At 41.7% G+C, this 15158-nt stretch overlaps 1 protein-coding gene across 1 annotated transcript; it reads left to right on the top strand.

Moving 5' to 3' along the window:
- The first annotated feature begins 4893 nt into the window (after positions 1-4893).
- On the top strand, positions 4894-14617 carry LOC106600397 (zinc finger protein 286A). Its single transcript, XM_014191712.2, has 4 exons — positions 4894-5249; positions 12383-12504; positions 12661-12775; positions 12966-14617. Exons 1-4 carry the CDS (start codon positions 5054-5056, stop codon positions 14018-14020), a joined length of 1488 nt encoding a protein of 495 aa, XP_014047187.1. The 5' UTR covers positions 4894-5053; the 3' UTR covers positions 14021-14617.
- Positions 14618-15158: the final 541 nt, after the last annotated feature.

Here is a 15158-nt window from a genome sequence, read left to right as displayed (position 1 = left end):
CAATTCTTGTGTACTTTTCACAACAATTTTTTGAAATTATTAATTGTGCATTTAAAAGGTTTAAGATGTTGGCTATTTTGGTTCCATTCAACATCTTTTTACAGTGCATTCATTTGGAATGCATTGGACATGCTAGATTTACATTTAAGTCATTTAGCAGACGCTCTTATCCAGAGCGACTTACAAATTGGTGCATTCACCTTATAGATCAACCATGAACCTGAGCTGTAGAGCCTCTCCATTCATTATGGTGAATGCCTGAAGAGTAGACACAATGGTTGCCAAGAATGGGGACAAAAGGTTAAGGTCTTTTGCTCACCTGGTGACAAAGCAAAAGCAGGTTTAGACATTTTTGCTAATTTCTAATAAAAAAAAAAGTTTTTAATATATATATATATATATATATATATTATATATACATACACTGCTCAAAAAAATAAAGGGAACACTTAAACAACACAATGTAACTCCAAGTCAATCACACTTCTGTGAAATCAAACTGTCCACTTAGGAAGCAACACTGATTGACAATACATTTCACATGCTGTTGTGCAAATGGAATAGACAACAGGTGGAAATTATAGTCAATAAGCAAGACACCCCCAATAAAGGAGTGGTTCTGCAGGTGGAGACCACAGACCACTTCTCAGTTCCTATGCTTCCTGGCTGATGTTTTGGTCACTTTTGAATGCTGGCGGTGCTTTCACTCTAGTGGTAGCATGAGACGGAGTCTACAACCCACACAAGTGGCTCAGGTAGTGCAGCTCATCCAGGATGGCACATCAATGCGAACTGTGGCAAGAAGGTTTGCTGTGTCTGTCAGCGTAGTGTCCAGAGCATGGAGGCGCTACCAGAAGACAGGCCAGTACATCAGGAGATGTGGAGGAGACCGTAGGAGGGCAACAACCCAGCAGCAGGACCGCTACCCCTGCCTTTGTGCAAGGAGGAGCAGGAGGAGCACTGCCAGAGCCCTGCAAAATTACCTCCAGCAGGCCACAAATGTGCATGTGTCTGCTCAAACGGTCAGAAACAGACTCCATGAGGGTGGTATGAGAGCCCGACGTCCACAGGTGGGGGTTGTGCTTACAGCCCAACACCGTGCAAGACGTTTGGCATTTGCCAGAGAACACCAAGATTGGCAAATTCGCCACTGGCGCCCTGTGCTCTTCACAGATGAAAGCAGGTTCACACTGAGCACGTGACAGACGTGACAGAGTCTGGAGACGCCGTGGAGAACGTTCTGCTGCCTGCAACATCCTCCAGCATGACCGGTTTGGCGGTGGGTCAGTCATGGTGTGGGGTGGCATTTCTTTGGGGGACCGCACAGCCCTCCATGTGCTCGCCAGAGGTAGCCTGACTGCCATTAGGTACCGAGATGAGATCCTCAGACCCCTTGTGAGACCATATGCTGGTGCGGTTGGCCCTGGGTTCCTCCTAATGCATGACAATGCTAGACCTCATGTGGCTGGAGTGTGTCAGCAGTTCCTGCAAGAGGAAGGCATTGATGCTATGGACTGGCCCGCCCGTTCCCCAGACCTGAATCCAATTGAGCACATCTGGGACATCATGTCTCGCTCCATCCACCAACGCCACGTTGCACCACAGACTGTCCAGGAGTTGGCGGATGCTTTAGTCCAGGTCTGGGAGGAGATCCCTCAGGAGACCTCATCAGGAGCATGCCCAGGCGTTGTAGGGAGGTCATACAGGCACGTGGAGGCCACACACACTACTGAGCCTCATTTTGACTTGTTTTAAGGACATTACATCAAAGTTGGATCAGCCTGTAGTGTGGTTTTCCACTTTAATTTTGAGTGTGACTCCAAATCCAGACCTCCATGGGTTGATAAATTGGATTTCCATTGATTTATTGTTGTGTGATTTTGTTGTCAGCACATTCAACTATGTAAAGAAAAAAATATTTAATAAGATTATTTATTTCATTCAGATCTAGGATGTGTTGTTTAAGTGTTCCCTTTATTTTTTTGAGCAGTATATATATATATATATATATATATATTTTTAAATTACATTTACATCAGTATTCAGACCCTTTACTCAGTACTTTGAGTAAAGGGAGCTGCCGCTTTCAAGGAGCGGGACTTTAACCCGGAAGCTTATAAGAAATCTCGCTATGCCCTCCGACGAACCATCAAACAGGCAAAGCGTCAATACAGGACTAAGATCGAATCCTACTACACTGGCTCCGGTGCTTGTCGGTTGTAGCAGGGCCTGCAAACCATTACAGACTACAAAGGGAAGCACAGCGAGAGCTGCCCAGTGACACAAGCCTACCAGACGAGCTAAATAACTTCTATGCTCGCTTCGAGGCAAGTAACACTGAAACATGCATGAGAGCATCAGCTGTTCCGTACAACTGTGTGATCACGCTCTCCACAGCCGATGTGAGTAAGACCTTAAACAGATCAACATTCACAAGGCTGCCGGTCCAGACGGATTACCAGGACGTGTACTCCGAGCATGCGCTGACCAACTGGCAAGTGTCTTCACTGACATTTTCAACCTCTCCCTGTGAGTGTAATACCAACATGTTTCAAGCAGACCACCATAGTCCCTGTGCCCAAGGACACTAAGGTAACCTGCCTAAATGACTTATGCAGAAATCCAGGTAATTCCAAAGGGTTCACATACTTTTTCTTGCCACTGTACTCAGCGACTTGATTGAGGGGTCAAACATTGTTCTTCATCCATTCTTTCTTCTGCATGGCCCTCTCAGCAGAGACTTCTGACTCTGTTGAGCAAAGCAAAACGTTTTCAATGTAATAATAACTTAATTTATAGAGCACTTTTCAACACAAAGTAACAATGTGATTTACAGCAACAACAAAAAACAACACATTTTTAAAAGCATATTACAATAATACAGAGACATGACAACACACGTTACAAAGATACATAGGCAAAGCAGAAAATAAAGCATTTAAAGCAATTCTATAGAAGTGCGTTTTCAGGAGTCACTGATTCTGCATGCCTCATCTCCTCTGGCATGCCATTCCAAAGTCTAGGGGCCCTAATGGCAAATGCCAAGCCTCCTTTAGTTTTCAACCTAGACTTTGGAATGGTCAGCAGTGCTTTGTCTGAGGATCTAAGGCTGCACTTTGGGTCATTGAGAGAAAGAAGTTCTGAGATACTTTTGGTCATGTAGTGTATGTGGACACCTGCTCATCGAACATCTCATTCCAAAATCATGGGCATTAATATGGAGTTGGTCCCCCCTTTGCTGCTATAACAGCCTCCACTCTTCTGGGAAGATGTTGGAGCATTGCTGCGGGGACTTGCTTCCATTCAGCCTTAGGCGCATTAGTGAGATCGGGCAATGATAATGGGTGATTAGGCCTGGCTCGCAGTTGGCGTTCTAATTCATCCCAAACGTGTTCAATGGGGTTCATGTTACGTTAGAGTCTCTAGTTTGAGAAACAAACACCTCACAAGTCCTCAACTGGCAGCTTTATTAAATAATACCCTATGGTGGAAAATTGCAAGATTATGTTATAATGCAATTATTCCATCAAATGGTTGTTTTATTCAACAGAATAAAGGGTTGTTAGAACGCTCATCTGTGTTTCTTCTAATGAGGATGGGCATCTGGGAGATAACACTGACAGGAGATTTATGCTGTCTTTTGGGTGATAATCTAAAGAGGTCACATTCCAGATCATGAGTTAATGTTTCTGTTCTATATGGTACCAGGGAGAGATGACCCCAGGGTCAAACCCTGGTCTGTACAATGAAAGATAACTTGACACAGCAGATACTGTCTGCTGTGAATTATAAGTATCTTTCATACAAATCTTAACCTTGTGACCCATCTTATACATCTGTTCGTCATAAAATACCTTTGTACTTTTGTCTCTGGGCTCTCAACAAATCATCTGAGCGTGATTCGTCGACCAGCCATTATTATCATAGGTCACTCAATCGATTCACTTTACATGTGTGCATTGTATTCTGCTCCCTTATTAATAAGTGATTAAAGATTTAGTTTAAGTATAACTCTGACTTGTGTGATAAGTTTGTCTCTCCTCATTTGATAAATTAACCACATTTGGCGACGGGGATGGTGATGTGAATCTTCACTTGGTGACCGCTCCTGACAACCTGGGTAAATCGTGCACGAGGGATCCCTCAAACTTGGGATCTCAGGGAGACCTTACTTCAGGAACGAAGCAGATGGACCCACCTTTGATCTGAGAGGCAGCGAGCCGAGTGGATACCACATCTCTAACTTTGTTTTTATTTTTTTTAAAGAAGAAAAAAAAGAGGTGAGCGAAACACGCAAAGTCAAGTTTTTAGAAAAGCCTCTGTTATGTAGGCTCTGAGTGTGTATTCCTGTGTGAGGGTGGCACCTTGGAGGCGTAAACAGGGCCAAGTCAGTGGCGTAAACAGGGCCAAGTCAGTGGAGGATGATCTGAAAGTTAGTAGACTCAAAGACACCCATCATTGGTCGGTTGCGGGCGACCTAGAGCTGTCCTGACACTGAATTGATCACAGTGGGGATTGGTGTGGTCTGTAGGGGTGAGGGGCCAGGGTGACTGTAGGTTCTGTGTGAAGCACGGTACCTGGTGAAACCCTATTGGAAGAAGGACCTCATTCTGAAGTGTCTGAGACCGTCTAATTGATCCTCATAAGTGGTGAATTCCAATTATTTTAAATGTGCTAGCCAGGTATGCCCCGGGTTTGGTAATTTAGCGTTAAATATCTAGAATCTGTGTGAACTAGTTTTGGCCATTTAACATTAAAACATCCGGAATGTGTGTGAACTAGTTAATTTTGTATTATGTCGTTTTCCACCTTCACCGCAATATTTTTTTTGTATCTTATTCAATACTCCGTCCAACTGGTGGCGGTAATGCACATTAACATTGAATGCCAACCGCCGTTAAACCCCATCGAAGAAGTACGTCAGGCGTTGAAAGGAAGTGCGGACGCATATAACTTTACCACTTACGTTGTTGCCAGTTATAAATATCTACGGATTGTTTAGTCCACATACGCTTCGAAATTGTATACAAAACTGTAATTTGGACTGGACAACATGGCGCAGTTGGTATCCATTATGGAGGTTTTAGCTAAAGCAGCTGTAGCAGAAATTAACAAACGTGTTGATGATAGCTGTGCAGTTATACGTTTGGAAATTACCCAAAGCCAGCGAGATATTGATGTACTGAAAAGGAAGTGTCAAATGATGGAGAGCGAGCTGAAGAAGACACGAGGACAAGTCAGGAGAAAAGGTAGATGTGTAGATGATTTATGCTTCAGTTCGAAAACTCGGCTAGTCGAACGGAACGAGTGTACTCGCGTATTCCCTTAAGACCTTCGCTTGAAAAACAAGAGGTGGCAATAGTACTGTTTGTCCATTTTGTACGCCGTAGGCAGTATACGCTTCCTCAAAATAGTTCGAATGAATCTAAGAACAAGAAATGTCATTAATATTGACGTTTTTGCCCAAGTTCTCAGTCGCTTAATTTTACATCTAAGATGTTTGCAGTATTTTTCGATAAAAAAAAAAAAAAGTACATGAAATCGAGTTATTTGATTAACAACAAATCAATACAGGAAGTACATGTTGGAACACAAGTGTGTGTATATATAAATAATATACAAAGGACAATTGGGTTAGGGGTTACTATCACATTACACAAGGACCTTAAGCGACATACATAGAATAAGTGTAAATGCTTTGTTAGTAGAGTATTTAATGGTCTTAAAATACAGTTCAATTTCTTTTTGTAAGGTAAGAAAATGTGGCGTTTGTAAATTTGCATTTGTGAATATAAAATTTGGCCAAAATAATGAAATGAGTTACAGAAAATTGTTTCAACTTATTTCTATTGTCGGTAAAATATCCAAGCAGTACATCTCTCCACAATAGTGTAGAATCTTCATAAATGTGTTCAATTAAATCTACTGATGTCTTGCCACAGTTTTCTTATATGAGTACAATGCCAAAAAAGATGTAACACCGTTTCTGGGTGGTCATTAAAGGTACAATTTGAGTTTGTTTTTCTTAATATAGTGGTTGGCAGGATAATATTTATGAATAATTCAAAAGGAAACTTCCTTAATTTTGTTAAGTAGGTGTGTGTGGCAACATCCAAACTTTTTTCAGATATTATCAATAAATCCGTTACAATAAGGCATGACATAAGGTAATAGATACCTTTTGCTGAAACAAGGTTCGTATCGCTCTGTTATTGAATGGACCAAAAGAGAAACAAATCTTTCCTACTGATGAGTCAACAGGGTTAATGGAAGCTAGGCTCTGAGGGTCAGGTCTTGACACGTTCCTGAAAAAAAAAGCAACACCTGAGGGAATGGCATCTAAAACAATTGCTAAATCTTTGTTACAGGGACATAGTTAAGGAATTCTGATCACTTTACAAAGTAAAAGACATGAAATCGAGTCGTCTGTCGTTGAATGACATACTTTGACGAATCAACGACGAAGGGGCGTAGACTTCGGCTTGCCTCATGGAAAAAAATGTGCGCACGAACAGCTGAAAAAAAAAAAAACCTTCATCGAAGTGCAAAACTAACAAAGTCAATGTTATAAGATGTACGAACTCTACTGAACTGTTTGTTGGGAAGCATGCCTATGCCTTTATTCATGTTGACAGAAGATTGTAACCCTACCATTACCCTTGTTTACACTGAGCTGCACTGGGGTTGGACAGCATGTTTGTGTAGAGCAAGACACGTTGGCGCCAGTGCAAGGTACAGCTTGGAAAACATGTAAATCCAGGGATGAGAAATGCGTTGTACTCCAAATGGTGTCTGTTTAGAAGATTATTGGTGGCCATAGACTTCATCTCTGGCCTAACACCCATACCAATTTCGCCTCCAAAGACCAGCTTCTCGTGCATTCACTTAATCAAACAATCCCAAAACTGGCTGCTCCTCTGAAGTACAATAATTAATTGGTCATTTTAAATGTGTATTTGCCATATTTAGACATCCTGTGTTTTAGTAAAGTCAACTACAGTTGAAGTCGGAAGTTTACATACACTTTAGGTTGGAGTCATTAACTCGTTTTTCAACCACTCCACAAATTTCTTGTTAACAAACTATAGTTTTGACAAGTTGGTTAGGACATATGCACAAAGTATGACAAGTAATTTTTCTAACAATTGTTTACAGATTATTTCACTGTATCACAATTCCAGTGGGTCAGAAGTTTACATACTAGGTTGACTGTGCCTTTAAATAGCTTGGGAAATTCCAGAAAATGTGTTTTCCAAATGGACAATTACCCCAAGCATACTTCCGAATTTGTGGCAAAATGGCTTAAGGACAAAAAAGTAAAGGTATTGGAGTGGCCATCACAAAGCCCTGACCTCAATCCAATAGAACATTTGTGGGCTGAACTGAGAAGGCGTGTGCGAGCAAGGAGGCCTACAGACCTGACTCAGTATGACTTGTAATGCTGTGTGATGACATTAACAAATTATTGATTGCTACAGTAGCCTATATAAGTATTGATATAGGCCAAAGTTAGAATTAGGACTTAACAGCTTGGTGGTTATACAAGGCTTATATAATAAGCCTACTAATGGCACTACTTAATGATAGTAGTAATAAACAATAAGGAGATAAAGGGTTTATTATAAATACACATTTGACCATTTGGAAGTGTAAACACTAAGTAAGTAATACCAGAGGCTGTTCTAATGAAAAATGCTAAAGCCTTTACAGCATAGCAAATATTAAAAACAGCTGAATTTGTGAAATTGTTTCTGAAATGTGGTTGTGAGGCTTGGTGCTCACGGAATCAGTAGGCTATTAAACAAACACAGGCAACACAAGCAGGCGCAGTCTTATTTCTGTAGATATTACAGCCTTATTCTAAAATGAATTAAATAGTTTTCTTCCCCTCAATCTACACACTACCCCATAATGACAAAGCAATGAAGCGATTACAGTCTCGAGTATGATGCTACAAGCTTGGCACATCTGTATTTGGGTAGTTTCTCAATTCTCTGCAGATCCTTTCAAGCTCTGTCAGGTTGGATGGGGAGCGTTGCTGCACAGCTATTTTAATGTCTCTCCAGAGATTTTCGATTGGGTTCAAGTCTGGGCTTTGGCTGGGTCACTGAAGGACATTGAGACTTGTGTGCTTAAGGTTCTTGTCCTGTTGGAAAGGTGAACCGTCGCCCCAGTCTGAGGTCCTGAGCACCCTGGAGCAGGTTGTCATCAAGGATCCATCTCTACTTTCCTCTGTTCATCTTTCCCTCAGTCCCTGCCACTGAAAAACAGCCCCACAGCAAGATGCTGCCACCACCATGCTTCACTGTAGAGATGGTGCCAGGTGTCCTCCAGACGTGACGCTTGGCATTCAGGCGAAAAAGTTAAATTTTGGTTTCATCAAAACCAGATAATGCAGTTTCTCATGGTCTGAGAGTCTTTAGGTGCCTTTTGGCAAACTCCAAGCAGGCGGTCATGCCTTTAACTGAAGAATGGCTTCCGTCTGGCCACTACCGTAAAGGCTTGATTGGTGGAGCACTGCAAATATGGTTGTCCTTCTGGAAAGTTCTCCCATCTCCACAGAATAACTCTGGCGCTGGCTGAATGACCATCGGGTTCTTGGTCACCTCTCTGACCAATGCCCATGTCCCCCGATTGCTCTGTTTGGCCGGGCGGCCAGCTCTAGGACGTCTTGGTGGTTCCAAACTTCTTCCATTTAAGAATGATGGAGGGGCCACTGTTCTTGGGGACCGTCAACACATCTGTCTCGAAGTTCTATGGCCAAATCTTTCGAGCTCATGGCTTGTATTTTACTTTGACGTGCACTGTAACCTATTGGACCTTTTTATATAGACAGGTGTGCCTTTCCAAATCATGTCCAATCAATTGAATTTACCATAGGTGGACTCCAGTCAAGTCAACGATGATCAATGGAAACAGGATGCACCTGAGCTCAGTTTTGAGTCTCATAGGTATTCAGACCCTTTGCTATGTCAATAAGGCATCTGTTTTTAATTTTAAATACATTTGCGAAAATGCCTAAACCTGTTATTGTTTTGTCATTATGGGGTATTGTGTGAAGATGTATTATTTAACTAGGTAAGTCGGTTAAGAAAAAAATATTATTTACGATGTTGGCCAAACCCAGACGATGCTGAGCCAATTGTACGCCGCCCTATGGGACACCCAATCACGGTCGGATGTGATACAGCCTGGATTCGAACCAGGGACTGTAGTGACGCCTCTTGCACTGAGATGCAGTGCCTTAGACTGCTGCGCCACTCGGGAGTGGAAAAACATTAATCCATTTTAGATTAAGGCTGTAATGTAACAAATTGTGGAAAATGTAAAGGGGCAAAAATACTTTCCGAAGGCACTGTATAGGGAGGATTTATTAAGCCATGCACATTTAACAGTTGGGCTGTTGATTATAGACCTAATTAAGTTAGGGCTGGGCGGTATACCGTATTTTATGATATACCGGTATTGATGCACGGACCGATTTTAGGTTTTTGCTCTACCTTCTATAACGGTGTTTGTTAAATGTGGTACACCGTGTGTAACGTCCATTGTTATAGTTTACTTTGCTACTTGAGTAATCTCTCGCCATGCCGCTTTTCACACAGACGTAGCCCCGCCCCCTGTCACTCAAGGAGCGCATTTGTTTCTCTACCACCAGACACGTGTGTTCAGTCTCTGCATGGTCAATGCAGCAAGCTGTTTTCACTTTGCGTCTTAATATAAATGCACCAGCGTTCTATAATTGCACTATTTGTGTTTTTTACGTCTGCATAAAGAGCTAGTTTGACTTTTCTTAGTAAGTTGGGCCTAAAGCTAATGCTAATCGCTAGCTAGCTAATAAATGTACTGAGTCAGAGCAAACGTAACTAGCTATACAGCCTGATAATACCAGTGATGGTGTAGACTTACAGTACTAGTCAAAAGTTTGGACACTTAACTCATTCCAGAGTTTTTTTCATTTTTTACTATTTTCTACATTGTACAATAATAGTGAAGACATCAAAACTATGAAATACCACATATGGAATCATGTAGTAACCCAAAAAACATCAAACACTATGATGAAACTGGCTCTCATAAGGACCACCACAAGAATGGAAAACCCATAGTTACATCTGCTGCAGAGGATAAGTTCATCTGAGTTACCACCCTCAGAAATGGGCAATTATCTACACCTCAGATTGCAGGCCAAATAAATGCCTCAGAGTTCAAGTAACACACATCTCAACATCAAATGTTGAGAGGATACCAATAAGAAGAGACTTGTTTGGGCCAAGAAACATGAGAAATGCACATTAGACCCTGTGGAAATCTGTCTTTTGGTCTGATGAATCCAAATTTGAGATTTTTGGTTCCAACCGCTGTGACTTTGAGACACAGAGTAGGTGAACAGCTGATCTCTGCATGTGTGGTTCCCTCTGTGAAGCATGGAGGAGGTGTGGGGGTGCTTTGCTGGTGACAATGTCAGTGATTTTATTTAGAATTCAAGGCACACTTAACCAGCATGGCTACCAGAGCATTCTGCAGTGATACGCCAGTCCCACTATGCGCAAACAGGACAATGACAGGACAGTGAACCAACACACCTTCAGGCTGGCTAAGGGCTATTTGACCAAGAAGGAAAGGGATGGAGTGCTGCATCAGATGACCTGGCCTCCACATTCACCTGACCTCAACCCAATAGAGATGGTTTGGGATGAGTTGTACCACTGAGTGAAGGGAAAGCAGCCAGCAAGTGCTCAGCATATGGGAACTCCTTCAAGACTGTTGGAAAACATTCCAGACGACTACCTCATGAAGCTAGTTGAGAGAATTCCAAGAGTGTAGAAAGCTGTCAAGGCAAAGAGTGGCTACTTTGAAGAATCTCATGAAATATATTTAACACTTCGTTTTCATTTAACACTTTTCATGTGTTATTTCATAATTTTCATGTCTTCACTATTATTCTACAGTGTAGAAAATAGTACAAATAAACACTCTGTACATCTGCATGTTTTTTTTTTTTTTCTTCTTTGTGCAACAGTATCTTCTAAATCAAACAGGAATACGCGAAGCAAGAATGTTAGCTACAAGAAGTAGCTAAGAGAACATTCAATGTAGCCAAAGATTATAGGTTCCCCGAGGAAATACTTTTTAGCAGTTCACAATAACTCCTCCCTGGCATTTTATTTGTTGTCATGTCAAACACTGTATTCAAAGTCCCCACTATTCTATTCGAACTATAGAATTAGAATAATCATTATATTTCCATGATTCCAACAGTTCATCCAAGTGTTTTGCTCTAAATCGCAATTGCAACATTTGGTTAAAAATATGGCCTAAATTGTTTGCCCATATCATGCATCCCTAGGTGGCAGTGCGGAAATTCTCAAATGAGTGCAGGAATACAGAAATGTATGAAAATTCTGAAGTTATTTTTGGTTGAAGCTGATTTGAACAGCATAAATCAATCAGAATAGAGACTTACATTCTAAGTATGTGTTTCCACCCTAGGGTCGGTCACACACTACTCATAAAGCACATTTTTACTTTTATTTTTCAAAAATATACCATTATACCGTAAAAAAAAATGTATGCCATGATATGATACTTTGGCCTAATAAAAAATAAAATGCTGTGTTGATATTTTGGCCATATCGCCAAGCCATAAATTAAGTTGGGGTTTCCTCTCTCCTCACTTTTCTTAGACAATTGAGGTGAGGGCTGTTTTCTCATCTCCTAACTCCACTGCTGCCTTCGCCACATTGTTCTCAACACCAATATGCTCTCTAACTTTGCTATAGCAACATGGTCTAGGAAAAGGCTGCAATTAAACAGCGCACTGATTCAGGACCGCGGACAGGGACCTCTCCAACGTGGGAGAAAGCGTGTTTTGTTATAAACCAATATTATTTTTATTAGTGTTGCACCATTGTTCTTATGTAATATAACCATATACAATTTCAGTAGCACGTCTTGGGGTGAAAGACTGTGCCAACCCACGGCCTCCACAATGGATCAGTCCACTCAGACAGGCACAAATCAGACCGGTGTCATGATTATTATAATTTTTTGTTGTTGTTGCTACTGTTAGACTAAAGAAGGCTCGGTCGAACTGCAGCCTGTTGGCCAAACAATCGACCAGTTTAATAAATGGGGTCAGCCCCTAAACTAATTTCTCATTCCTGGATTGAGGTACATTTTCTGAGCCATATCTCATACTGGCACCGCAGTGTCTTGATCTACACAGTCATGCTGTCTGACCCCAGTGCAGCTCAGTGTAAACAAGAGTAACGTAGGGTCGGAATCTTCTGGCAATTATTAATGATAAATTCATTGCACATGCAAAACCCAAGTGTGTATGAATAGCCATAATATTTCACTGAATACAATTATTTTGCAGTTCTTTACCCCATGGCATCAGAGAGATCTTCATATCCAGTCAAGATTGTTTTGAACAAGCAGAAGAGTAAATCACAGTGGAGAGATGGAGCGATGGCTGTTGAAGAGGACTCTCAACCCCAGGTGTGATGCATCACCTTTTACAATTAGAGACCTGACCTCTTGGATCAATTCTGTTATTGGAATATCAGGAGAATTTACAGCTTTTGTGTGATCCATGGGTATGAGAAGTGTTAAATATGGGGTGTCCAGAGTGATAATCTCAGTCCCCTGTTACAGCCTACAGATGTGGAGCAGAGAGCAGAGACTGAACCCATACTGATCAAAGATGAAGAGACAGCAGAGGATGTGTGGGAGACTGACCCTCAGGAAGAGCTCAGGATCACTGGAGAGGGTGGGTATGACCATAAGTGATACTGCTCTGTCTGTGAAAGACTGGATGTGGTGGTGTGCACGTTCCAAGTTGCTTCATTGATGTTTTGTGTTCTGGCATATGGAGTGCACATACACACGCAGTCAATTCTAAAGCACCCATGTTTTGCAACTGTTATAATGTTTCTTTTATGTTTATCCCAAATATTTAGAGTCTGGTTCCAAGCCTGGGCAACCACCATCCTTTGAGCAACGGCACTTTGATGAGGACTTCATCACACAACCCAACATATCTCCTGAAGACTCAGTGGAACATTGCCCCAATTCTGATGGTCCAGAGGAACCAGGCACACCCCGGCTCGCATCTACAGAGGTGTTCAGCACAGAGCAACACCAGCCAGCCGAGGATGAGGACTCACAAGAGCAAGTGATGGTGAAGGTTGAGAAAAAGGAGGTGCTGGATCAGACCACAACCCTGGCAGGACCTGACCAGTTTGTCATGGATGAGACTGATGGGCAGCTGTGGACATCTGTGGATCCAGGCAGAGACACTGACCCTGATGGCCATCCAGATTTCTCCTTTCATGCCATAGAGGAGTACTCTCAGAATATCTCAATTTTCCCATCTCACAGTGGGCTTCCATCCCTTCCTACTATGACAGATGATGTAGGACCATCGGTTCACTCTTCTATAGGGAAACCACATGCTAACATGTTCAGTGCAGCAGCACACATGAAAAGACATGTCAGGACATTGGCTGATGAGACTAGACAACAGATGCCAGAAAGACAGAGCAGCGAGACGCTGAACTCAAATAATGACGGAAATAGTTTAGCTCTACAGCCAAGGCAGCATCAGCACAGGGCTTCAGAAGCAACAGTGAGAATGAGTGAGTGCATGACAGGGTCAAACATGGCCACCACCTCCACCTTCTCTGGATACGGCCTGAGTCGCAGTAGTTTTAACATGGTGAAGAGAATGAGGACTCAGTGGAGGTCAGGCGGCACCACCAGAGAGAAACCGTACACCTGCGAACAGTGTGGCAGGAGTTTCCCCAAGCAGTACAACCTGATCAGACATGCTGTGGTCCACAGCGGGGAGAAGCCCTACAAGTGCACACAGTGTGGGAAATGCTTCACCCAGCGTTCCAGTATGAAGTCACATCAGAGAACTCACATAGTAGAGAGTCCGGTGTCCCAATATGGGGTACCCGTGTACCCTGGGGATCCACACACAAGTTTGTCTCAGACGAGATGGAACAAATAAAACATGGCATAGCTTGTCTAACACTTTCTGTGAAAATGTGGTACAGCAGGTGTTTTGAGACATTTTAACAAGCTTTTCTTCCTAATTGATTTGTGAAATGTTTTACTGTTGACAGCTCCACAGTTTCATTTGAACAACCTACTTACAACTTAATCAGTCATAAATGTTATGTAATCAAATGTATTTAAAGAAATTGTCAATCCTGCGCATTTAGATAAAGAAAACATATAGTAGCCATTTAGTATGTGTTGTCTAGTTAGTGTTTATATAGTTAGTGTTTGTCTATCTGGAACAATTTCTTGCTACAAGGGACTGTCTCGTATCAAGTCAGGTTAATAACTAAACTTTATTTCTTGAATTATATTTTTTTAAAGTTATATTGCAAGGCAATAAAATGTTTCAGTTCAACTGCGTACATGTTACATGTACAGTGCCTTCAGAAAGTATTCATACCCCTTGACTTTTTACAGCCTGATTTAAAAACGGATTAATTTAATATTTGTTTTCTCTTGCCTTTCACATAATATCCCTTAATGTCAAAGTGGAATCTTAATATTTAGAAATGTATACAAATGAATTAAAAATGAATGAAAAGCCGAAATGTCTTGAGTCATTAAGTATTCAACCCCTTTGTTAGGGCAAGCCTAAATAAGTTCAGGAGTAAACATTTTCTTAAGTTGCATGGACTGTGTGCAATAAGTGTTTAACATTGTTTTTTAATGGCTACCTCATCTCTGTACCCCACAGATACAGTTTTGTGTGGGGTACCGTCGAGCAGTGAATTTCAAACACAGATTGAAGTAGTCCCGTGTGGCTCAGTTGGTAGAGCGTGGTGTTTGCAATGCCAGGGTTGTGGGTTATATTCCCACGGGGGACCAGTACGGAGAAAAAATTTTATGAAATGTATGTATTCACTACTGTAAGTCGCTCTGGATAAGAGTGTCTGCTAAATGACTAAAAATGTAAAAAATGAACAACAGACCAGGGAGGTTTTCCAATGCCTTGCAAAGAAGGGCACCTATTGGTAGATGGGTAAAACAAAGCAGACATTGAATATCATTTTGAGCATGGTGAAGTTATTAATTCCACTTTGGATGGTGTACCAATACGCCCGAGTCACTACAAAGATACAGGCGTC

The sequence above is a fragment of the Salmo salar genome, chromosome ssa03, assembly GCF_905237065.1.
Source record: "Salmo salar chromosome ssa03, Ssal_v3.1, whole genome shotgun sequence".
In the NCBI taxonomy this organism is placed as follows: Eukaryota; Metazoa; Chordata; class Actinopteri; order Salmoniformes; family Salmonidae; genus Salmo; species Salmo salar.
This window is presented reverse-complemented; position numbering and strand designations above follow the sequence as displayed.